At 36.5% G+C, this 27,662-nt stretch overlaps 1 protein-coding gene across 3 annotated transcripts in view; it reads left to right on the top strand.

The window, feature by feature from the left end:
• The window catches only part of LOC5567138 (diuretic hormone receptor), a 424,292-nt gene that overhangs the window by 301,050 nt on the left and 95,580 nt on the right, over positions 1–27,662 (top strand). For all 3 annotated transcript variants that reach the window (XM_021841104.1, XM_021841105.1, XM_021841106.1), the window contains 3 exons: positions 615–691; positions 2,706–2,816; positions 3,288–3,473. In XM_021841104.1, the coding sequence (XP_021696796.1) occupies positions 615–691; positions 2,706–2,816; positions 3,288–3,473 (374 nt within the window). The remainder of the gene's footprint in view (positions 1–614; positions 692–2,705; positions 2,817–3,287; positions 3,474–27,662) is intronic.

Here is a 27,662-nt window from a genome sequence, read left to right as displayed (position 1 = left end):
AATTATTGCATTAAATACATTTTATGTTGATGCGATTTTACTGAATAAATTACACGAAATGTACCGCAAATATAGATAGATTGTGCCATCGAATTTTCTTCAAATATTACGTTACGTCAAATAACTAGAATTTTTGGACGTTTTCAATGAGAATTTTACTTTCGGCTAGCATTGGTATGGAGTGCAGCCACTGTGCGTCGATTTTAAGTAACTTTATTTAAGAGCGCGGAAGAAATAAAACAAAATCCTCGAATATTTATTCCTGATGCATTCCGGAAAATGGTATTCAGGGAAATGTGTTTTCTGGAATCGCGTCTTTCCGGGGAATGTTTTTCTGGGAAATGTCATAGAATCCACCGGAACTTTTTTTCATAATCCCCACCACCACCCACTCACAAATGGAGTGCCATCATTGACTGCGACGCGTCCCACACCAGTCATAATGAACTCTCGTATAGTAAGTAGCAGCGCGGGTAATTACACTTGGCACACCCACGCGCTTCCACAGCACAGACATCCTTCTATTCAGGCTGTGCGCGCCATATTCTCATTAAATTGTTCAAGTGCATCATTTCCTTTTTCCTACAAGTTTATTTTCTCTTTCTCTCTTGCAGGAGGACCCGGAGTGTTTGTGATTATGTGGGTCATTGCCAAGGGCATCACCATTTCCGGTCTGGATCAGGCGACCACGGTAAGTTCCGATGTGCATTGCTTTGGGAATGTGTGGGTGATTTGAGTTTTGATTGATGTCATTAATTTGAGTGGTGACAATATATCTAGGAGATATTGACATAATTAAAGCATTTATTTTAATAACATTTTATTATTTTTACTAATCACAGTGTTTTCCTTCATTAGCCGAGTGGTTAGAGTCCGTGGCTACAAAGCAAAGCCATGCTGAAGGTGTCTGGGTTCGATTCCCGGTCGGTCCAGGATCTTTTCGTAATGGAAAATTCCTTGACTTCTCTGGGTATAGATTATAATCGTACCTACCACACGATATACCAATGCAAAAATGGCAACTTTGGCAAAGAAAGCTCTCAGTTGACAGTTATCAGTTGCTCATAAGAACACTAAGCTGAGAAGCAGGCTCTGTCCCAGTGAGGACGTAATGTCAAGAAAGAAAAAGAACTTTTTTTCTTAAAACTGCTGATTTCAGGCTTAGAAGTATGTAAGTTTTGCCTCTGCAGAAAAATAGTTCAGAAGTCACTACTCTCAATCAAATGAATATGAGTTTTATCAGAAATTGTTTTAGAGATTTTTCTAGAAATTATTCAACATATTACTCCAGGGATTCTTCAAGTTAACTCAGGGAGAGAAGGGCAGAATATCCTAGCAAAATTTTACTGATTAATCGTTTAGATTCCTTAATGGAATCTCACGAGAAATTTATTGCAAGTATTGTTCCATTATGATGAACGTCTTTATATGAAATGTTCTTATGCAAACGGTGTTACTACTGCAAAAGTCTAGTATTCACACAAATTCTGAAAATAAACCTACAACTTCCAGTGAATTACTTCAAGATCTGCTTAATCGGTTGGCCTACATCTTGCTTCCCTAAACTTTATGTTTCCATCTTAGGTTCGCATTATCTCTTCTAAAAAGCATAGCTACCCCAAGGTACTTTCCAGCAAAGCCGTCTATTACTATATTCCAAATGAATCATAATACCATCACTAAGCTTTGCTTAACCTGCACTTCAACCAGCCCCGCCTCGCATCCCCCCATTCTCATCCATCGTTCCGAGAAAGCACAACAAGCGAAACACTTATCTCCAGCATTGCCCCTGTCCAGACTGACCTTTTCTTCAGTCCATCATCGGCGCGAAATGAAATTTTCCAAATGACTCAAGAGGCAAACCATCGGCCTTGATGCTGCCCAGAAGTCAGAACGCCCCCTCATTTATCTTTATTCTCTACAACAAAAGGAACTGTTTCGATGTGGGGCCACCAAAGGCCAAGCTGAAATATATCATAGCTTTCTAGGAGGAACAACTCGCCCAGTTGGCCGAATTTGATACGTGACGGTCATCTTTGACCTCGCCGAGGACGAAAATCGTAACAATGTCGATTGGCGGCAATGTCTATAAGACAATAAATGAGCAGCAAAACAGAAGAGTATTTCCAGCTCCAAACGCAAACCGGAAAGACGCTCATTCTTCTGAATTGAATGAAGCTTTGCACATGCAATAATGACCATCCAATATGTGTGACATTTTCCTTCAAAATTATGCTGAAAACAACTTTTTCCTCCCAGAATTTTTAATCCAAGTATTCTTTTTTCTAATCGTCTTTTTTTTTCACCGAAACTGCTTTAAAGACACCATTTTAATCTAATGCCTATTGTTTGAGTTATAAATTTTCTAATATAAAAAAACTGTTCTTTGCTAGGCAAAGTCTGAGAAATTTAGCAAAATTTCGATGGGATTTTATAGCTCAAAGTTTAATTTGCATTAAAAGTAAACGGTCTGAAAATGCTATTTTCATTTGTATTCCGAGCTGGAATTACTCAGAATCATATCTTAGCCAAAGCAGCAAAGAAACAATCCTCCTCGTTAACATCCCTTGGGGGGCTTATGTAAGCTCCTTGCCACTGACTGACCTCCGGATGAGATGTTATTTATTTTACGTGCGCACATCAATTTGAATTGCCTTAACACTGAGGTACCGAAACTGACTGTTCCGTCTTTCTCACTCTTGCAGCTGGAAATCGACTGTTCCTGGATGCGAGAATCGACCGTGGATTGGATCTTCCAGGGACCTGTGTGTGCGGTGCTCATCATCAATCTAGTGTTTCTCATACGAATCATGTGGGTGAGTATCACGGGTAGGGAAGGGTTATTTGTCTTTCCCGAATCATTTGCTTTAAATGGCCATTTAGGGTAATTAATAGTTTGTTGAATGGGCTTTGCGTGTCATTCTAATGGGTACGGGTCTTTGAGAAGGAGTGTGAATGGTATGAATTTTATGGAAGTTAGATTCCATTATGATGACTGGGAATTGCATTTCAAGTATCTGATATCATTTATTATTTTTGTATTCACAGCAAAAAACACTTGCGCAGCAAAACAGCTTGCATTAACACATTTGATTATTTTAGCAATCATTTTTTTTTTTTGAGTTTTAGAATATTTTGTTGAGTAAGTATCGTGTAAGATAAGAACTCAGATTTATTTCTACTGTGCCTGATAATCGATTATTATTCTTAGGAACAATAACATTCAAATTGAAAAGCTATTCCTTGAACAATACCACTTATCCCCGAAAACTTTTCCCATTTTCCAGGTATTAATAACCAAACTCCGTTCGGCCAACACCGTCGAAACGCGTCAGTACCGGAAAGCATCGAAAGCCCTGTTGGTCCTGATCCCGCTGCTTGGCATCACCTACCTGGTGGTCCTGGCCGCACCGTCCGAGGGTGTCGTGAGTGACATTTTCGCCGTCGCTCGGGCACTGCTACTCAGCACGCAGGTAAGAACTTGCACCGCACCATGGGCGTAGTCTGGATCTGGGGCTGGGCGATCTGAAAAACTGATTTATGAGTGTAACGCAAAATCGCAGCGGGTTTACCAATTATTGATGCAGTATGTCAATAGTAGGGGCCCAGATAGCCGTAGCGGTAAACGCGCAGCTATTCAGCATGACCATGCTGAGAGTCGTGGGGTTCGAATCCTACTGGTCAAGGATCTTTTCGTAAAGGAAATTTGCTCGATTCCCAGGGCATACAAGTATCTTCGTACCTGCCACACGATATACACATGCAAAAATGGTCAATCGGCAAAGAAAGCTCTCAGTTAATAACTGTGGAAGTCGTCATAAGAACACTAATCTGAGAAGCAGGCTATGTCCCAGTTAGGACGTAACGCCAGAAAGAAGAAGAAGATGGTTAATAGTAGGAATAGAATAAAGTTAGAAACACTTTTGTAACAAGTAAGCATGACTCGTTGATGCTAAGTTCAATTTTGAAGCCTTACAGAACACACTGAATTAACTGTTTTTACCTTAAGTTTTCTAAACATTTGCCAGCCGATTGCCAATTTATTTGCTTAATTTGCCACAGAATTCAAACGTCATGAATAAAACAATGCATATCAACAAAGTTCATAATATTTCAGATGCTTAAAGGTTATTTTTTGATGATTCAGAAAAGTATTGTGTTTTCCCATATAAGATAAACGAAAAATTGTGTATGAAAGTTGCAAGCATGTTGAAAAAGTTGATTTATTCAAAATTTAAACGTGTTTTTCAAACCAAATTATATCTGAAATGAAAGATGAAGTCCTATTTTGCATGCTTGGTGTATGAAGTCACATAAAGTATGATAGATCATACTTTAAATTTCAAACATTTCGATACATTACTCGTACCAAAATTAATGTATTTGTCCGGTAATATTACTGACCAATAGTTGTTTTGAGAGCAAATGAACAAATTTAGCAGATTTGTAATAAAATTTACATAAATGACATGAAATTTTGGTAGATAAATAAAAATAACAGTTTTTAATTTCTGACAGAAATATAGATCTCAAAATATTACAATTTTGTATGAAAATCTACAATTTTTGCTTTCTCTATTTCCAATAGTGTGGGGGCCTTGCGGTTAGTATTGATTCCCGCTTCAATCCGGAAAACTTTTCGACAGAAATGTATTTCGATTGTGCCTCTGGGCATTGCATGCTAGTCCGTTGTCTAGTGTGGTGCTTTCTTCTAAGGACCTAACCGTCCACTGGAAGCATTAACGTGTTGGAGCCTTTTTTAGTGTATTCTGAAACTTAGAAGTGAGTCATACAAAATAGCTATTTTTAAGATGAAAAACTCAAATGACATGAAAACCATACGAAATACAACTTTGGTATGTTCAGCAAAGTTGAATCAAATGATAAGTACAAAAACTTTGTAGAACATAGTTGGCCCATAAAACAAAAAAATAAAACACTTAAGAGCAAAAAACGATTTTTTATTAAAAATACTTAATTATCTCGGCTCTTAAGCAAAACCGCGAAAAAGTTTGTTCGGCAAATATGTTTCTATAATCATTTCCTACAACTTTGCTGAACATACCAACATACGATTCGTTAAAATAAAAAGTTGGCGTATACGTCACTCTTGCGATCATCGTAAAAAAATTTTTGACCCGTACATTTTGTGGTACTGAAAATTCTGAACATATTCTCAGAGAAAACTATGGCTCTAAAATCAATAAATCTTGACGAAAATCTCATGTCCACCTAAATTAGCTTCCTGGACCAGTGTGCAACGTTGGTATCGAGGCCTATTTAACATCAAAACAAATTGTTTCACCATTCTAAAGAGTGAAATAATAAAATTACTCTTACTTTTGGAAAAACTGGTACTATACTTAAAATCGATCCATCTACCATATACACAATCTCAGTATAGCACTTTAGTTCGCCCTGCGTGCTAATATAGTGCTATTGTACAAATGACATGTCCGTATAAGCGGACAAAAAGGCGAATAAGCGGGAAGAACGTTAAAGTATGATGGACATCTTAAATCTTCTTCTTCATCTGTCTGGCGTCATGTCCCAACTCAGACAGAGTCTACTTCCTAGCTCAGTGCCCCTATTAACTTCTTCAAAGTTATTAACTTGAGCTTTTTTTGTCAATTGTTCTTCGAAAGCATTATCAATGAGAAGCCTCATGAAAAAAAATCAAGTTATTTTTGTAATACAGTGAAACCTCCATGAGTCGATATTGAAGCGACCATCGACTCATGGAAATATCGAGTCATGGAACAGCAATCCTTTGGAAAGCTGTTTGAAGGGACCATCATAGTAACCATGAAATTTTGTTTCCAGTATGGTTCCATGAGTCGATATCGAGTCATGGAACATCGACTCATGGAGGGATCACTGTAACAATTTTACAGATATGATAAAATCATTTTCCCTCATATTTTCAAAAGAAAACTTTTTTAAATTTGGAGGGAACTGATATGAGTAGAATTTTTTGGTTAAAAGTACGTCCTGACGGAAGTCCTCATAAGGTATTAATATGAAAAATTACTTACGCCTTCATAGAGTTACTTATATAGACCCCACGTCATGGGCTTCGTGGCCGTGCGGATAGCGGCGCCAGTCGTTTAGGCGTATTGTGCCACGGGGTGTGGGTTCGATTCCCGCTCCAGTCGGTGGAAACTTTTCGTCAAACGAAAAATTCATCACTGGGCTACTGGGTGTTCTGTGTGTTGTCCGTTGCCTAATGTACGTAATCGTTCAGTCTGTGCAGCCTTTGGCTGAAGACGGTGTAAATTGTCTTTTTATATTTAAAGCACAATAGAAACACAATTGCTTTATTCTTAGAAGATCTTTCAAAGTACATTGACAATCATCAAAATTGACAACACTGCTGTAATTAAATCGACTTTATTTTCCACATAAATATTCGGAGAAAACCATTCACAATTTGCTGTAGATCGATAAATATGCATACACAATTTTAAAAGTATGAGACTTTTTAGTAAAACTACCATAAATAGTAAAATTTGTACTTAAGACTGTGGTTTAAACGCACGATTTAGCTCTCGTTTGTACATATATAGTTTCTTTAGTAAACCAAACTAGTTTTGAACACACTTTTAACTTTTCTCTTTTGCTGGGAGTGAAAGGACGGTGTATCAGCAAATTTGGCCGTATATGGGTAAATCACTAAAGCTACCTAATGTCAGAGAATGTTGGACTATAATTGATTTTTTAAAGCTTTACCTTTAGTAGAATAGTAAAGGATACAAACATACAATTTGTTAATAAAAATTAAAGTTTTTGTTTTGCGAAAAATAATGTTAAACTTTAACGAACAGATTTTTTTAGGAGTTTTTGGAAAAACTACTTAGCTCTTCAACCAAAAGCATTTTCTAAGATCTTAAATTTTCATAACAAACATTGTAGTATAATAGTTGAACGATGTACAGAAAACCGATTACGATTATATCAATAAATAAAAGAGATATAGCACAAACAAAGTGTCCACTTTATAAAATGGACAGTCCTTAGTGTTTGGTTTGCCATCCAGCCATGACGGAGGAGCTATAACTGCTCTATTATTCTTCTAAAATGCAATACATTATATGAGCAAACAAGTGTATGTGTAGATGGTTTGACCGAAAAAATAGATTTTTACAAAATTTTAGGCTTAAATTTACTTGACTTAATGTTTACATCGCATAAATAAAGTGTACATGAAGTGTAATATTCATTATTTTTAACAGTGTGTAGGGTAAGAGGTGGTAAAATGAACACCCTGCAATTTACCGAAAAATAAACAAATTTCGATAAATATTTATCATCCACGTTCGATTTAGAGCATATATCGGAGTGTTCGAGTTGATACGTAGGTCAATTGAAGTGAGAATATCAACGAAAATTAGGATTTTAGAATACCACGTTTGAAAATTAGATCTGACGTAACTTTTAGCTTGAAAGACTTGAGGTTTTTCAGTGAGGTGAATATCGTTATGATATGATGTCAAATCTGATAAGGTACAGTGGGGGAAGTGTAGCAGTGGGGTAAGTGGATCATTTGTCCATATTGAGCATAAATACTTGAATATGTTGAATGTTTTCGCACCATTGCTTCGTTTTAGGTTATGTTTTTACGTCCACACTGATACCAATGCAAAACTGGTACTAAACGTACACTAACACAAGCAAACTTGTTGGCTGCAAAAATCAATTAATTTCAAAATTGTTTTCCATCAATCAACAATCCATTATATCTCTGCCTTAAATCAAATTCTACTAGTTTTTTCAACGCATGGTGAACATTCCAGTTCTAATTGAATGAATCACAATGGAAAATATGTGATTTTTATAAATAAATACAGATATATTGGACATGGTACACTTACCCCCACTTTTTAATGGGGTGGGGTAAGTGGATCAAGTGTTATTATCATATATTGGCGGACTGCTTACGACAATTTGAATAAGTTTGAATACTCGCAAATATTGTTTTGTTTTTACTTTTTCTCACAACTAGCTTAAATTTGTCTAATTGACTATAGAAAATTTGAATTAATCCACCTAAATTTTATTTTAATCTTTCTGATGTAAGAAAATATAAAAGAATGAATATTGCGAAATTCAAACAAAACTTTTCTTGGTTTATTAAAGCTGAGTTGCAAAATAGCAAAATATACAAATTTTCCAATTGAAAAAGTATTATCGTACCTTTTTTGATCATATAAATTGTTCTAGACAGATGTTACAAATACATTCATAAATGGAATAAGAAGATTTCAGTTTGTTAAACGAAAATAAATGTAACTAATATTTTTCAACTACGAGTTATTTTTTCTAAAACATCGATAGGAATAACCGTACAATACTTAAGTATAATTTATGTGATTATATTGAAAATTTTTCTCCAAATAATTCTAGCTACAATGTGTTATTTTGTTTGAATTAGTGTGAACTAAAGTATTCATATTTTTAATAATATTATGATAAAATGAAGACACTTTTTAATTTTTAAAGTATCCAAACATAACATAACTATCACTAATAACAAGAACGAGAGCAATATCATTCTTAGTATACATAATTATACCATATATGTTATGAGAATTGATTTTTTTTAGAGGTGATCCACTTACCCCACCACGGTGGGGCAAGCGGATCATTTGGCGCAAATTTTCAAGTCCCTCATACTCAATACATAAAATTCAGAAAAATCGAAATAAATGACGATTTGAAGTATATCAGTCCCTCATTTGTTATCCACAGAAAAAATATTGAATTACATTATTCACATAAGCTGTACATAGTAATGAAGTTGACTATTGATTTTCCTGTATCCGCTTACCCCACGGTACCTTACTGATCTCATTTTTTGCATGATGTTCATTTTACCACCAACAGCTGCTCATTTTACACACATAGTGCAGGTAAAATGAACATTTGTATCTCAACTAGGGTTGTCATGTCTATTACGGCTTTACCAGCCGACGGTGTTTTTGAAAATACCTGAAGGTCGAAGACACATAAGTCAATTTGGACAGATTGAGATGTGAAATTGTGAAAAATAATAGAATCGTTCTGGTGGGCTTCGATCCCACGACTCCCAATACGCTAGACTGGGCGCGTTAACCCGTATAGGCCTGAGTGAAAGCAAAACTACTGAAACCCTCACCGTTCAGAGAATTCTTAACGGATTCAAATGATTTTTTTGTCACTGGCCCACATTTCTTGTTTCTAGAAGTAGCCAAAGGAACTCGTAAATATTCCTGTGGCTGGAATTATTCCGGTGGGTCACTGGGTCAAGTCGGGTAAAAATGGGCTCTTTTTTGGGACATGCCAAGTTACCTTTGTTTATTTGCAATGACAATAATTTTAATTTGCATAAATCATTAGGATCTGATATACAACATAATAAACGAAGAGTTTTGCATAGTTTAAAATATACCAGATGTGGCCATTCGGACGTAATGCCCTGAAGAACCGGATATAGATTTTTAGGATACTAAACCGTTTCAATTCTCGAAAAGTAGAAATCAAACATAATTGTGCACTAAAATGCGTTCCCATAAGCTTGGCGATTCTAGGACACTACCCCGAACGCCACTACCCCGAATGCCATTACCCCGAATGGGTCATTACCCCGAACGCCATTACCCCGAATGGGTCACTATCCCGAACGCCATTACCCCGAATGGATAATATTTTGAGACATATTCTAGTTAGAGAGTGGGGAGATAATTGTACGATTCCTTTTGAGTATTTCACGAGTTTGGCTCAAAAATGTATTTTTCAAATATTAGAAGATAACAAAGCAGCAAGTTGTTCAGCAAATAATTTTTACACACTAAGTTTTGTCCTCTAATTTTGGGAAGATTCACACAGCCACATTGCAATGCTCTGAAGAACAGCCTATTTCGAAAAGAAGGGTGAATTTATTATGAGAAGGATAGCTATAATATGCACAAAATTAGGATGTAGTAAAGTCTCTTATTGGAACTCGGTAGCCACTTCCTTTACTCATTTTTAAAGGTGTCGGGCATTAAGATTAAGATTTTATTAAAGATTTTGTTTTGTAAACGATGGTAATGGAAGTTCACCCTGAGATAGTCGCTGCAAGTGGAACCCGCCTAAAAACCAACCTAACAGACGACCGTTCCGCTATCACGCTTGTACACTTGTACATGTTAGAAAAATCGGCGGCCTCTGATTGACGCTACAGTAAGAATTTTTGTTGATTTGTGGGATCATTAATTTGAATTTCTGTGAGATATTGTAATTTTCACGAAGGATTAGACTTTCATGACGAAATTGTGAAGCTGCCAATAATGTACCGATGGTACATTTTCAAACACCATTCACCTTTCATCCTTGATTTCAGTCCCTACCAGCTGGTTTTAAGACGAGAGCACGATCAGCTGGAGCACGAGAACAATGACGATGACTGTAAACATCAGAAGGCCAGCTGGTTTTGTTGTGCAACATGACCAGCTGGTGAGTCGAGAACAAAGATAAAATGATAAACACTGAGCCGGCCGGAGAAAACTGTCATGAATATCAGGATAGTTGCATGGGCGGCGGTGATTGAAAAGGGGCAGCGAAATCGAAGGCGAAATCTGAGAAAGACGAAATTCAGATCACTAAAGTCTAAGTGGTGAAAAAAATCGCAATAACCACAAAAAAATATTTTTATGATTCAAGATAGTGAAGAAATGATGATGTCAGAAAAGTGGTGAGTAAATCCATAAGAGACCTGTCTGTTTTAATACAAGAAGATAAAAGAAAGGGAAAATTTCCGATTAGAATTATAGCGGGAATCATTTTAGTGAATGCCTTCAAGATATATTCCTTTATAAAAAGCTGTTCTATATAGAAATATTAGTGACTAGCTTATCCAACAAAAACGTGAAAGAACAGCCTATTTAAAAAAGAAGGGCAAATTTCTGGTGAAATGTTTGCAGCTATGACATGAATGATCACTGTAGCAACGTGATGCTATGACACAACCTATATTCATAAGTAAGAAAAATATTTGTTCAAAAACAAAATTGAAATATGAACACCACCAGTCCAAAAACCGGTGAAAATGCATCTGTTAAGCAACACCATATTGAGGGTTATGGATTCGAATTCTTTTCAGTCAATAAAAGGTTTATTTTTATTAAAGCCCATTCACAAATTTCGTAACGCTGAAGGGAGCAAAAGAGTTTGCGGGTGGTTGTCCTCAAAATGTTACAGCCCGTTCACAATATGTAGCATTTCCATACAAAAAAAAAGTACGAGAGGGTGGGTAGGTGTTAAAAATGGCAATTTTTGGCGAAATAAAATTTGTGAATGAACCCTTGAATTGCGAAGGTGCCCACTGAGCTGATAAACAGGCACTGTCTCAGAAAGAATGAGAAGAATATAGTTGCCATCAAAATATTTCGATAGAACAGCTGAAGGGAAAATATATGAAAGAAGGGAAAATGTATGATGAACATTTTACCGACGAATTTTACGTGCCATTAATTACCAGCCTTCATTAGAGACGCATTTTTGCACGCAAAACAAGATACTGTACTGTATCTCATACTATTCGGGGTAATGGCTCATTCGGGGTAGTGGCGTTCGGGGTAGTGGCGTTCGGGGTAATGGCGTTCGGGGTAATGGGATGGAGCCAGCTTGGCACAAATGTTTAGATGTAAATTGGCCACTTTATCGTAAATTTGAGGCCGGGACATCCAAAAATGGTCATTTGTAGGATTAATCAAATGCAAAACTCATAGTGAATTGGATAAATTCAATCGTTTCTCAAAAGGTGTACACTAATGCATTTTTTTTTAAACTCCGTCATGTGGTGGCCACTTTATAGCCGATTCCGGAAATTATCTGTGACTTGAAATTTGCCTACCTCCAGGGGCACGAACGCACAGTACTCTTCTCACCTGACCTGACCCAGTGATCCACCGGAATAACTCCGGCCTCACGAATTTTTCCGCGTACCTCTGTCCATTTCTAGAAACTGGATATGTGTGCCAGTATACTGATAAAAAATCATTTGAATCCATTAAGATTTCGCTGAGCGGCAAGGGTTTTAGCATTTTTGCTTTCACTCAGGCCTAAACGGGTTAACCAACTACGCCACAGAACGGGTAACGCTTAGGAGAGTCGGATTGAGCATCTCAGAAAGCCGAATGAGATGGAGGGTTGTGAAGGAGAAAATGGGGTCGTGACGGACATTGGTTTCAGGTTGGCCGATTGTGCTGCAGTATCGTTACCCGTTCTGTGGCGTAGTTGGTTAACGCTCCCAGTCTAGCGTACCAGAACGATTCTATTATTTTTCACAAATTTTCATCTCAATTTGTCCAAATTGACTTTTGTGTCTACGACCTTCAACACCGCTAGCGCATGACGGCTCACCATAGTAGCATGTCCGAAAGAACTTGAAACTATTGAGAACCAGAGCTAAAGGTCCAAAGCCCTGATAAAGGTGGATGGTTGTGATGGTTTTGACCGTGGTCATCATGTAAAGAACAAGCGGACAATGCTGTATCGTGTCAGCACCGAGGAGGCAGCCCCTCTAGCACGATGTAGGTAGCGCAACCCTGGTTAGGTGGCCTATCGAAGACTCTTCACCAACCAAGAAAGGCAAAAGCAGAGCAAACGGATTGATTTTACGGCAACAAAACCGGCAACGAATAAAGGACAACGATTGGAAAGTTGGATCTTGGAACGTGAGAACTTTGAATGAACCCGCGCGTGTTGGGCTCCTGGCTCGTGAACTGCGGAATGTCGGCGTGAACGTGGCAGCTATCCAGGAAATACGCTGGCTGAGAACCGGAGAACGCGAATTCCGAGCGGTGGACCCAATCGCCAACACTTCATTCAAGTACCACTACAGCGGTGGCGACAGAGCAGAACGTGGAGTTGGCTTCATAGTGATTGGGAAGCAGATGAAGCGAATTATTCGGTGGAAACCGGTAAGCGACCGAATCTGTGTGTTGAGAATGTGGGGCAAGTTCTTCAACTACAGCCTAATGAGCATATATGCGCCAACGAACTATAAGCCCGATGACATGAAGGATGAGTTCTATAAGAGCCTGGATAAGGCCTACGGAGAGTGCCCAAAACAAGATGCCAAGATAGTCATCGGCGACGCAAATGCGCAGATCGGGAAAGAAGATTTCTTCCGACCCGTCATTGGAACGGAAAGCCTTCATTCCGTTACCAATGATAATGGCCTGCGGCTAGTGACCTTCGCTGCTGCTAGAGGGATGGCAATCAGCAGTACTTACTTCGCACGAAAGAATATCCGCAACACACCCGAGTGGAGATGCCTGCTTTCAAATAGACCACGTGCTGGTTGATGGGCGACATTTCTCAGATGTCATTGATGTCAGGACCTTCCGAGGCCCTAATATCGACTCAGATCATTATCTCGTCACGAGTTCCAGAACAGAACGCTGCGCTTCAATAAACAACGCTTGTCGACTGATGTAGTAGCTGCACAGTACCGCCAGCAACTAGACGAGCAGTTGGGTAGAACCAACGTTGCTAGAGATGTCGACAGCATGTGGGACCCTATCCACAAATCTGTGACAACAACGGCACGGGAAGTGATTGGCACTGGTCAACGATGAAGACGAAACGACTGGTTCGATGAAGAGTGCCAGAGAGTGACAGACATGAAGAATGTCGCCAGAAGCCGTATGCTTGTGGCCGACACCCGACAGACCAGAGAACGGTACAGGGTAGCGAGAGCCGAAGAAAAGCGAATCCATCGCAAAAATAAAAGGCTGCACGAAGAAAGTGTGGTAGCTGAATCTCAAGAAAGCATGAACCGGAATGATATGCGGAGATTCTATGCAACGGTTAATAGTGCGCGGTACAATACCGTACCAGTGCCCACCGTGTGCAATGATCGAGAAGGGAATTTGCTGACCGATAAAACGGCGATGGCTGCCAGGTGGAAGGAGCACATTCAGCAATTGTTGAACGGTGAAAATGGAAATGTAACGAGGAACAGGAATAACATAAATGATGACGCTCAAGCTGTGGACCCACCGAGCATAGGGGAGGTTAAAAAGGCTATCAGCGAGCTAAAGAACTGTAAGGCTGCTGGGAAGGACGAAACCCCGGTCGAGTTTTTCAAGCACGGAAGTGAGCAGCTTTACCAGTAGATCCACCGAGTACTTCTGAAGTTATGCGAGGACGAAGAATTACCCACCGACTGATAAAATGCCCTTATACGCCATATCTATGAGAAAAGGCACAGACTGAATTCAGCGTACCAAATTCTGTCGCGCATCCTGTTTAACAGACTGAGATCGCTCGAGGAGTCCTTCGTAGGTTAATACCAAGCTGGTTTTCGTGAGAGCCGTTCGACAACGGACCAGATGTTTAGCTTGCGAATGACCCAAGAAAAATTCCGGGAATATAATTTGCAGACTCACCATCTGTTTATTGATTTCAAGGCGGCGTACGACTCAGTGAAAATAAATGGCTTTGGCTTTGGCAGATAATGTCCGAACATGGTTTTCCGACGAAACTAATAAGGCTGATACGTTTTACGCTGGATGGTTCGAAATCAAGTGTTCGGATCGCAGACGAGGTGTCAACCTCGTTCGTGACGTTAGACGGGTTGAAGCAGAGAGACGCAGTTTCGAATTTACTGTTCAACATTGCACTCGATGGTGCTATTAGGAGATCTGGCGTGCAGAGAAATGGCACTATTATCACAAGGTCGCACATGCTCCTTGGCTTTGCGGACGATATAGACCTAATTGGAATCGATCGCAGGTCAGTAGAAGAGGCCTTCGTGCCTCTGAAGCGAGAGACAGCGAGGATAGGCCTAATAATTAATTCTATCAAAACGAAGTACATGGTTGCATGGTTGCAAACGGAAACAAAATTCGCCCTGTATAAAACATTGATTCTTCCGGTGGCTCTCTACGGGCACGAAGCGTGGACGTTAAAAGAGGCAGACCGGAAAGCTTTCGGTGTTTTCGAGCGTATAGTGCTGCGGACAATACTCGGTGGGAAACTCGAAAATGGTTTGTGGCGCAGACGTATGTGTCACGAGTTTTATCAAGTGTACAAAGATGCGAATATTATCAAGCATGTAAAATACGGCAGACTTCAGTGGGCGGGTCAATTAGTGCGAATGTCGGAAGAAAGAATTGCGAAAATAATATTCAACAGGGAACCAGGTAGAGATCGGCGGCTTAGATTTCTAGGGAAGTTACAAGGAAAATATCCAAAAACTTAATTCCTGTAATAATCATTCAATTATCCTAGCATTTTCTGAAGACTCTCCTCAAAATGATTATAAAACAGGGTATCCCAACCGGAGGTCCCCAAACGTCTAGGGGACGCACAGTGGCCCAAACCTGGCCAAAAAAAATCAACGAAGTCCTGATAGAGTGTGATGAATTAGGGCTGGATCTATTGTTTAAATCTGATGTGACCTACCATAAGTTCTTTGAATTTCGACAAAATCCTTATTGAAAAAACTTCTTTGAATTCTCCTCAGGGAACTCTAAGAATAATACTAAATAGCTTTTTTCCGAGATTTTTGGTAGACTTCTTAAAAGCTTGAAAAAAGACACTGATACGTTAATGCTTCCAGTGGACGATTATGTCCTTTGAAGGAAGCACCACACTAGACAACAGACTAGCATGCAACGCCCAGTGGCATAGTCGAAATACGTTCCTGACGAAAAGTTTTCCGGACTGGAGCGGGAATCGAACCCACACTCCTTAACTCGATGCGGCTAAATGCTTTGTAACACTTACCGCACGGCCACGAACCCCACAATTAACCACAATCATCTTACATGAACTATGAGAGACTGCAAATGTGAAAAAAATGTGTTTTTATGATGAATTCTGCCCAAAAACCTTATTGTATTTCCGAGGAAAAGTTTGTTGTGCGACTGGTGAAAAAATTAAATGAATTGAATTGACTCTACTTGAGTCTATTTTTAAATGTATCGAACTCACCAAACTCAATTCAGGAAAATACTTCGTTTCCTTGAAATTTGAGTTCAAGAACATTCATTTATTGGAGTCAGCAAAACGTTTGTTAAAGTTCAAGGGAGTCACAGCTTAAAAAAGTCCATGAATGTTTTTTTTATTAGTCTAATGTTACATTTATTCAAAAATTCCCAAAAAAAAATGTAAACATAAGGCATTTTAAGATTCTAAGGATTCTTCAAAGAGTTCATGGAGCTTCTTATCAATTCCAAGAGAGTTATCAACTCTCAACAAACATCAACCACCCAGTAAACACACGATCGTATATGATAGGATATAAAACTACGAATGTGGAGGTGATATACGTACTTTTGTACTCTTATGCGCTATCGTACACGAGTTTGTGTTTACTGGGCAATTTTTTTTGCTTCGAAGACATTTTTTACAGGATTCCAAAGATTTTCCATAGAAAAATACATTGGGTCGTTACTTACGACTCCTTCGAGAAATTGGAATTACTTCGAGAAACTTTTTCCGTGAAGTAATTCTTGAAAAGATTCCTTGAAAAATTTGTTGACGTATTCTTCAAAGAACTCCTGGATGAATTAGTTTCAAATTTACTTGGCAGATCCTTGGCATTAATCTTTTCAGTTCCATAAAAGATCGTTGGCAGATTCCTCTCAAGATATACTGTGGCTATTGATGGCTTTAAAAGATTTCTTGTGAAAAGTCCTTGAAGAAATAAATCTTGACGCAATTATTTTATGAAAAAAATATTTTAGGCATTTTTTTTTTCTACAAATTCAAACATGAGAATACTTTTGTGCATGTTTTTGTGGGGAAAAATTCCTTTAATATACGTGATGAAAATATTCCCATTGTTTTTTTTTCCATTCCATTGAATTTTCATTGATTTCGAAAGATTTCTGGAAAGATCTTTGTCAGGAGTCTAATTAGAGTACTGTAAAAAGTTTACCGTGATGCAATATGTTTAAAAAAAATATGTTTAAAACAAACTTTAAAAAATTTAAACAATAATCTTTGTAGCAAACTTAGATTTTCTTCCGTCAGCCAGGAGGGGACCACATTCGCCCTGTCCGCTTGCTACGCTCATACACCACACGGTAAACTTTCACATATAATGACATCCCAAAGCTGGTGCCTTGAATGAACTTCCGCTTCCCTCACTGCACCCGTCACTTAGCTGTCGCGGGGTCGCTTTTCCGTGCATAATCGTGGGGTTATCATGATGGGAACGCTATTTACCCAAGAAGCGGAAACTGCTGAACATGGTCATCGCATCGGATTTTGTGTACTAACGTGTAAGTGCAGTAATCAGAACCCGGGTGGTGTTTGAACAGCTGGATTGCTTCACAAAGTTGTAATTTTCTTCCAAATCACTTCAGCTTGCCACAGCCAGGAAAGGGGACATTTTCCCGGCTTGCTCTCGGGAGAGAAAAAAAAAAACAGTAATTTGCATATAATAATAATATCGTTATTACATTGCGGAGCGTAGCTCCGGAAGTCGTGCCGGTTACGAGAAATCCGAGCTTAAAACGCTTTTCTCCTTTCCAAACGACGCGACTGCAACGTTCTTTTTTGTGTCTTATTGCGGATGAATTATGGTTGCTCTTTTGTTCGTTTCCTTTTTTCCTGTGTAGCTTAACGGAAAATACTCATGGGTACTATCCGCCGAGAACTTAGTAGGAAATAAGTTGGAAACATTTAGATCTAATATAACAAGTAACACCGAAAACATAAATCCAAATTAAAAAATACACAGTTTGTCCTACAATGGTTGCTACAAAGTTTTTGAAACATGTCATGTCTCACGTAAGTCGCTATTTTGTTTTGTTAAACCTTTCAATATTGAACTTGAATGGAGATGTTCTACGAAGGCATAAAAATTTGTTTTGCAATACAAATCTACCATTTTGCTGAAAATGTTCTAATTATGTTTACTATGTTTCAACCATATTATGTTTTATATTTGTCTTATTATGTTTATCAAAACATGTGTTTGGTTATATGTCTTATTTCGGTTGTTTTAGACATGTACGACAAATAAACAGACTCAATATGTCATATTCATGTTACATGTATGTCATAATATATACTTTTTTCAAACATGTTCTGAATAAACAAATTATGTTCATTTTCAGTCAAATATAAGTTTTTCTAGTTGTCTATAAAACAAATGCAACAAAAGTGACATTTAATACTTTTGATAGCATGGATAATACACTGCCGGCCATGTGGTGAATACTTTCAAGCAAATGTTTTGAGTAAATTATTATTTTTAAGGTATGCTCTAAATACCGATTTATCAATTTATATGAATGAATAAAGTGTGGTGGTTGTTTGCCACTGTTTAGTACGAAAAAAGTTCAATGGAATTACCTAACTCGCTTACAGTTGTGTTCATGCAGGGCTTACGTGTTTTTGTGAAAAATTGTAGGAAAAAAATATAAAGACTTAGAAAACACTTCATAGTCATTTGGTATAGGAGTTTTCCGTCAACAAAATTGTAACATAAAGTTTGCCGGAATAGTTTTTGGTAAAAATCTGATTAGACTATTTTATTTCGGGTACAAATCAACAACGGTTCGTGAGATTTGAGAAGCAAATTCCATTTATGCTGTCATAGTCAAGTGTTTTATCAAACTTATATCACACTGTTAATTTATGATCACACTAGTTGTCCCTGAAAACTTTTCACTGCCTTGAATGAAACAATGGCAAATGATTGGCAATGAAATTTTTGTCTTTTCCCAAAACACTCGTCATGCAGTGTGTCTAAGGGGACCATCTTTAATTTTTGAATTTAATTTTGAATATTTACCATAACGATGAGATTTTTGTTCTGAAGCTTTGAAAAATGAAATAATAGTTCAGTAAAAATTCAGTGTATTAGTAGAAAACAAAATAACGAACTAATTTGCAAAATGTGATGATTCCTTTTTGGAAATATTTACTTGGCTTGATGTCGAAAAATGTATATTGAACAATTTATAAGGGCGAATTATTTTTTTAGAAGCAAAACTGCATATTTCACCACAATTTTTGATTCGCATATCAATTTAGTGTTAAATAACAGTTATCAATCAATAACAGTTATGCAATCAAATATGAAGGCTTGTCAATGTTTGCACTTTTACATTTTTCACTGTCGACCATCCAATGCATTTCCACTACCAAATGTTCTCAGTATTTTGTTGCGTTAATGGTTTGTTGGACAAAGTATAATACATAATTATGTATACCTAAACCCATATGATACATACTTTTGACAACAAAAATATGTTGCACAAGCTCCACCTTCTGCGCTTTTCCAGTCATATATAAGTATGAATTCCAGTTTTTTCGCTATGAAACAGAACATTCTCATTGATCATATTGAAGTCATTGTGATTTATATGAGACATGTGGTGTTACTTGGGTAACAGGCTATTATTATTATTCATCTCACATTGCCTACATTACATTATTCTTACAAAAGTTATTGCCAAATTAGGCAAATCAAAAAGGGGGTTTTATAGGTAGCCAATATAATTAGAAATATTTAGCATGAAATAATAAATTAGCTCAAAAATATTAAAAAGTTGCCAATAAAAACTGATTTCAATTTATAAAATTTAAAGTGCTATTTTTTTTTTTTTTTTGTGAAATTACTAGAAAGATTGTGTATTCGGCAAAGTTGGAATATCTGGCAATAAAAAAATCTATTTAAGAATTCAGTCGCTAGGTAGCGCTAGTAACATACTTTCTTCGATCCTCTGTATTTTAAGATTTTCATCATCTGGAAGGTTGGTGTCTTCGTCAAATGAAGTTCTATCTGGCGGTGCAAAATGGGATTGGGAATCATCCGGTAGGTGATGATAGTATCTAACTTTTTTCAATCTTCGGAATTTCAATATTGCTGTTTGCATTTGAGGTGCAAATCTTGACTAAATGTCCTCCAAATGTGGTAACACAAACCAATCAAAGGACTCCTAGCAACGATTATCTAAATCACCGCTGACCTAGATAGAAAAGCCTATCTTTGACATCGCATTTCTTGTGGAAAATCTTACCGCGTTTGATGTTCCCGCATTTGATATTTGCGTTTCAAACGCACACAGCAATACATTAAAAACAGGGCCGAATTTACAAATGTGAGGGTGCGGGGACCATTGTCTTGTGGGAAACCCTTTTTCCAGAAAAGAAAAAAAACATTTTAATGCATTAAAATAGACTATATATTTTCAAATTTTCTCCATAAGGTTTTCATTATCAAAAGTCAAACTATTTTGCTTCAAATCCATTATGAACGTACATCAATTTTGAATTCCTTGTCAATGAAATTATTATTTTGTTTAATGCACCCGATCCTGTTTTTGCATGGATTATTTTTACACGGTCGTGCAATAGTAGTTTACGCAACAAGTTGCAAAACGCTAATTTTTACAGCACGAGTCGTACATTTATCCTACGAGGCCTGCCGAGTTGAATAATTACGACGAGTGCTGTAAAAATCGAGTTCTGCATCGAGTTGCGTGTAACATTTTTTTTTTTTTTGAAGACCACTTGAGGGTATCAGAAATTATATCGGAATGCATCCATAATTCAGTGTACTTTCATGAAGTTTCATGACAGATTGGCGTGATTGAATACAGTTTACTATGATGTGAAATTGCAAAAAAGTGCCCATACATTGTTTTCCGTCAAAACATCATTTTTGCATGGAACATCGAGAAATGGCGTAACTTTTTTGCACGGTCTTTAAATTTTGAACTGAAAACTTTTTTTGCTCGGTACAAAAACAGAATCGGGTGTATTTTCTCAAATACTTTATATATCTTTTTAGATTTTAAATGTTTAAATTAATTAATTTGCTCGTCAACAACAAAATTGATTTGCTGATTCTCTTCTTATTGGTACTCATATTATACTTATTATTAGAGTTATTTAAAAGAAGATTTACTTGAATTATTTTGAATTGAAGAAATTGATGTAGAGCTAGTAGCAGGTGTTTTTCTAGAGATTTTAATGCAAGTCTCTATTTTTAACGAAGTGCCTCTATGATCTCCATTATAATTAAAGGGAGACTCTAAAGTTTTTTTTTATACTTTTGATTGCAGTGAATCCTGATGTAAAATTAAACAGGCTCCAGAGAAAATAAAAATCAAAGACTGTCACCCGGTATTTTGCTGATTCTTCAAGAAATTCATCTCACAGTCCTCTAGGAAAAACTTGATGGAATCTTCTAGTGATTTGTCCTGAGATTTCATCCAAAATGCTTTCAGGGGTTTCTTCAAAAATTCTTCTACGAATTCCTCTACCAATTTTCCTGCGATTTTTCAAGGGATGCTTAAAGGATTTCCTCCAGGAAATCGTATGCTGACAGGGAAGTGGGGGGGGTTTGCTTTTGCTTTTGCCTTTGCAAACCTGGAGCGTCTGTACTCTATGTTAGGAGCGGCTCACAACAGCGTCTGTTTCCCATGTCAGGGGCGGCTGATCATCGTCCGAGTGCCAGAGAAGGACTCTAAGCCCTGCCTGTGGAAAAAGTTTCATGAAAATCTGAGACCCTTCGGCCCACTTTGTATGGAAATAAAAAAAATCCCCAGTTTTGAGAAAATTTGATTCCGATTTGACAAAAAAATGTTTCTGTGACGCTTTTATCTCCTGTTATGATTTTCAAACGAAAAGACTTGTACGAGAAATCTGGGCATTTTTCACAAAACTATTTATAAATTTATAAAATTTTGATCTCAAAAATATTTCTATGAAAATCTTACCGAGTTGGAACATAGTTTTCCCGGCTTTTCTTTACGAATTTTCTCAACGGTGAAAAATTTTGTGGAAAACTTTTTCCAGTTAATATTTTTTTCTATTCCTTAGAAAATTTGCCTTCATTTTCATAAAAAAAAACTTTGTTTCTACAATACTTCTTTCTTGAGTTATGATTTTTCAAAGAAAAGGCTCAAAATGGCACATTTGCACTTTTTTTACAAAATTGGCCATAACTCAAAAACGAAAAAAAAATATCATTTCAAAAATTTCAGCGATTAAAGCTTATGAAATTACCTTCTCAAAAATATATTTTTGAAAGTTTTCCACTAATTGGGACATAGTTTTTCCGGCTTTTCTTTACGAATCTTCTCAACGGTGGAAAATTTTGTAGAAAACTTTTTCCAGTTTTTTTTTTATTCCTGAGAAAATTTCATTTACATAAAAAAAACTTTGTTTCTATGATGCTTCGTTCTTGAGTTATGATTTTTCAAAGTAAGTAGTGCCAGGGGAAATCAAAAAAATTCCAACTGAGTTTTCCGGGAAAATAGGCGACCCTGAATTTTTCTCAATTTTTTTATTCATATATTGATGAGCCCTGCCTGTGGAAAAAGTTTCATGAAAATCTGAGACCTTTCGGCCCAAACCCGTACGGAAATTAAAAAAAAAAATCCCCAACACTTTCACTGTTGCATTGTTTAACGGTTGCGACATGATTGTGAAGAATAATAAGGGAAAAGCACTCATTTTCGGCTCAACCATCTTATGTATGGAAATCCGAGAATTGGCAGAGAATTCTTGTCGAATATTGATTAGTGCTTTTCCACTGTTTGTGGAAATTCACCAGGAAAGATGAATGAAAGAAGGAATACACATTTGGTTTTTTTAGCATAGCCTACTATAGCCTAGCGATTTTAGCATAGCCTACTGGGCTGTACAACGTTTGCAAGGTCTACTAGTACTACAGTAATGAGCAAATTACTTGAAAATCGAATAATAAACCGAATGGTAGGTTTCCCACATGAAAATAGTTTTAAAACACCTTGATCCGGGGGCAAATTGATCACTTTTTTACAACTGTTGTGTTTTCTTTCGGAATACTAGTTTTGTCGAGTAAACATATCATAAAAATAGTTTTAATATCAAAAAATTAAAATGACACATTGGGGCGCAATTGAACATTGTATAACAAAGCAGGTTTAAGAAATTAAAAAAATCCCTATCTTCTAAATTTAGGTCTCCTGAATCTGAAAATGACGTCAAAATTCTTACAACTCTAGTATTGGATAATTTTATTTCAAAATTAAACTTTAAAAATCTGGCTAATACGTCTAATTGTAGGCCATTTTCCTCGAAATAAGCACATTATTAAAGAATAAACGGGTTTATGAGCAAAAAACTATACTTGCTATGCTGTATGATACCAAAAATTAGTTCAGTAGTTCATACTTAAGCTTACACAACATTTTAAACACTCAAAGTTGACATGTAGGCAAAGCATCAGTGGATTGTTTAACACCGACATATTCAACTGCTGTGCTTACACCTTCAAAAACTGTGGATATTTCTATGCAAAACTGATCATAATAAAAATTAAATGGTTCAAAATCATCATTAGACATCTATAAACTAGAAAACATGGAATGTCTGTGGTGCCAACGAAACCTTCAGCATCCTTGGGAGGAATTTTTTTTTTTTTTGGTCCCGGCCTGATCTAATTCGCCCCAGTGATCAATTTGCTCCCGGATTACGGTACTTATTACAATACTCTTTGAGCTACTATAGGAACACCATATTACAAAACGTCGAAAGCAGTCATTCTCCTAGCGGATGTTTTGAAATTAAACGTCTCTAGCGTTGCTAAGGAAAATATGGTTGCTATTTAAACGGCATTAAAATAGCAAAATTTACCATTTTCCTCATTTTTACTAAGGGAATCTGGGGTAATGCATCCTAAAGGCCACGGTGCTGTTTAAAAGTATTAAACAGGTATTAAACGAAGAAATTGGGAAAACTGTTTCATCAGGTACTCAGGTAATAGGAGTCTCAAACATACGATTTCACAAGAGCTTCTCCAAAGAAAAAAAAATGATTATTTATTTTTTCTTAAACATTCATAGAAACACCAAAAAGTCGTTTTGACCCGGCGGTGCATATAACCCCAGAGAAACCTACTCGTGAGTGAATAGTTTTTTTTTTTCGTCAGAAGCATTAGAATGTGGAAACTCCGAAATTTTGAATGTTGGGAGCATAAACATTAAGGACTGTTCATTTATAAAGTGGACACCTTGTTAATTTGTAAATTTTCTATTTATCAATGAAATCCTTACCGGTTTTTGGGCATCGTTAAACTACTATTCTTCGATGTTATGAAAATATAAGATCTTACATAATACCTCTGGTTGAAGAACTGAATAGTTTTTTTCAAAAACTACTAGAGAAAGATGTTCTTCAAAGTTAAACATTTTTCGTATGTCAAAAACCCTCATCTTATGAACAAATTGCATGTTGGCATCCTTTAATATTCTACTGAAGGTAGAGTTTCAATACCATCAATAATATCCCCGATCTCTGACACTAGGTCGCTCAAGTGGTTTATCCATTCGTGGCCAAATTTTCTTTTCATCGGTTATCTTAGATTAATACACTATCAAAATAATAACCCCATGATGTCATGACGTGCTTTGAAAATAATAATTCTATTAATTTCAATTCCCTTGAAATTTCAAGAAAAAAATCTCTAAAAAAAATAAGGTTAAATTGTTGGTCTAATACTTGACAAATTTTTGCTCCAAATATAACTTTTTTTTTTCATAATGCTTCCGAGAAGCAAACCGTTTTTAAAATAAAAAATAAAGGTTTAAAATTTTAACAAATTTCTAATCATCATTAATTTTTATAACCTGCTAAAATCGACCGTTCTCAACATTGCTCCTTATTCTTATGAAATTTAATTTGTTTGGTGGCTTTTTTATTATCACACAACAGTGTACAATATTGGTAAAACGATATACATAAAACCGATTGCAATTTCATTGAGAAATTAAAAAGATATAGCAAGCACTAAATTTCCACTTTATAAAATGAGCAATTCTTACGCTTAAGCTTAATCTGTTTTTATCAGTGAATATTTTTCAATTGAATAAATTGTCAAAAATCGAGGCAACAATTGTTCAAAGGTTAATTGGATTTGTTACTTGTAAAGCTATCTGTTGATAGATAGCGTATCATTTATTAATTTAAAATACATACATTCCTTCAACAAATTACTGACATCAATTTCAGAAGATTTACAATCGCATTTTTGACAATCAGAGGATTCTTTGTTCTTTAAAAAATAATTCATAAATTTATCTAATGGGAAAAATTTAAAGATATATTATTTTGCTTTTTGGAAACAGAAATTCTTTATTGATATATTCAGCATGTTTACTACTAAATAGACTTCAATACATTGTTTGTATATTGTCATATCGAATAAACACCAAAGAGTTTGAACAATGCAAGCATCAATTGAATGTTTTATTTGAAAACACGTCCTTCACGTCCTCCTTTCAATATTTGAATACAAGTAGCACTTTGTTGAAAGACTTTAATCATCGTTCCATAATCTGAAAACTAATTTTAAGAAAATTCAAGCAATTCCAATAAGTTTTGGCTATTTTCAATTTTGTTTTATTTATTATCTCTTCCAAGACCAGCTAAAAATTATAATATCACTGTGATGGTAATAAATAAAAGGTTTTCACTGCTCTAACGGCTCTAAACATGGTTTTGTATTCATATTTATGTTACATTTCATTTGATTTTAACTATTTAATTTAATTCAAAAACGGTAAGTTTTGAAAAGTTGGTATGTTCTGAAATCTGCGTATCTTTCGAAAATGAACAAGTTTGCCGAACAAACTAACTACTCTAAACTATCCGGGGTTGAATTATTTTAAATAGTCTCTTCATTACTTACTTTTGTCTTTTAACAACCATCTAAAACTCTTTGCAAAATGCCTGTAATGTAATGAATTCACTTGAAGACAAAACTTCAAGTCATTTGTAGTTCGTCATTTGAATTTCAGCCAAATCAAACTACTACAAAGTGAGATACAGATCCCCAAACATAAGTATGGAAAAACAGCATTCGATTAGTAACTTTTGACCCTGACCCTGTACTTACGACGCGTAATGTGTTGCAAAATAGACGTGATATCACAAAGCATCGTTTGCTGTCAGGCGATATTCAATTCAGAATCGTATTTTCACATAACTGAACTATTGGAATACATATTAGTTGACGGTTTTTTCAACCGAAATGATCGAAAACTTGTTTAAACAAACAATATGCATATGATGAAGAGGATCGATTTTTTTCACTCCGGATAATTATATCCTCCGGATAATTGAATCACCTAAAGAAATATTAAAATCTGCGGTAAAAGCAGTCTTCAAAATTGCCTTTGCATTTCCTTGCTTTGATTCATAAAATAAGGAGAAAGAGAATGCACGATCTTTATTTTCCAATCCAACAAGGCTTTGATTTGCTCCAATCATTTCGGTGAAATACTGCATCATTTATCTGAATCATTTGTGGCTCCTTCGACTTAGCGCACTACGCTGCAGGAGGATAACAAACATTGTTGGTAGGCTTAGCAACCAATAATGTTTTCTTCTCATTGCAAGGTCACAAAGTGCATGATAAATAAAATTTCACTGCTTCTCTAAATGGTGGACAATTTTGTGTGAACAATGGGATTCTCCTGAAGCTGTTGTTAAGTATCAATTGATTTACCAAAAAGCCATAAAAAGATGTTAGTGTTATCATTTTCTATTACAGCCACAATCAACTTCAAATGTGTCTCCCGAAGAAAATGATGTGATGTTTCAACATACATAGACTTATGCAATCTTACGACATTGGCGTTATGTACGGACAGGAGCATCAACTCTGCAGCGCTGTTGGATCGCGGTATGGATCGTTACAAATCTGCATGTCATTTATGGAAAGGAAGAGTCGACACATTGTAATTCAATACTTAACAATATGTTATCGCATGATTAATGACAATAAAAATGTCTTTGGGAAAGTTCTACTATAACTAAAAAATAAGTTTTAACCTGTAATATACGCCTCTACTCTAATCTTATTTGCATTGGTTTGGCATTCAGTCTTATAAAATCAGAAAAAAACAGCGATTTACTATTTTGCGGCGTTATGGTGCAATGTAATTTTCTGATTTCATAAAACTGATTGACAAACCAAAGCAATCAAAGCATTGATAGTCTAAAAACCAAGCTCTATTCTTACTCCAAATGAACCCTTCCGTTACCAACCCCCCTAAACGAATGTTGGAAAAAAACACGTTTTGGGCTGTAACTTTTTTTATATTTTTAAACCAAATTTTGACAAAAGAAGCGGATGTCCTTCTAGTTTGAGGGCTAGGACAGAATTTCAGGGTTGGCCACCTGGTTCCGGAGCTATCAAAACCACGAAGTTTTATGTGTCACATAACAATGTTTACTGATTTTTAAAAATTGACCCCGGAACCGGTTCCTCGGAAACCCGGAAACCGGTTCCAAAGTGGCCAAATGGGTTCTGAGCTATGCATCTCAGTCATAGAATGCAATCATTTGAAAAATCATGAAGTTTGATGTGTCGCATGATATTATTTACTCACTTCCAAAAATGGCCCCGGAACCGGTTTCCCAGAACATCCGGAAATTGTGATCCGCAGCAAGCAGTGATAGGTTATTTCCGAAAGGGGAATCGAGAAGTTCTAAATGAAAGCTCGTTGAAAACCGCTATTTTTCAAAGGGGTTGTTTTTATGCTTACCGAGGCTGGCAATCCGAGGTCTAGATTATGCAGTTTGCGTTGAAATGATTTGAATCAATGATGCATTATTTTTGATCAAGTGAGCACAAGAGCAATTGAATTGAAAAGGCGCAATTCCTACGCATAGCATTG

Source organism: Aedes aegypti, chromosome 2 (assembly GCF_002204515.2).
Source record: "Aedes aegypti strain LVP_AGWG chromosome 2, AaegL5.0 Primary Assembly, whole genome shotgun sequence".
NCBI classification, from domain to species: Eukaryota; Metazoa; Arthropoda; class Insecta; order Diptera; family Culicidae; genus Aedes; species Aedes aegypti.
This window is presented reverse-complemented; position numbering and strand designations above follow the sequence as displayed.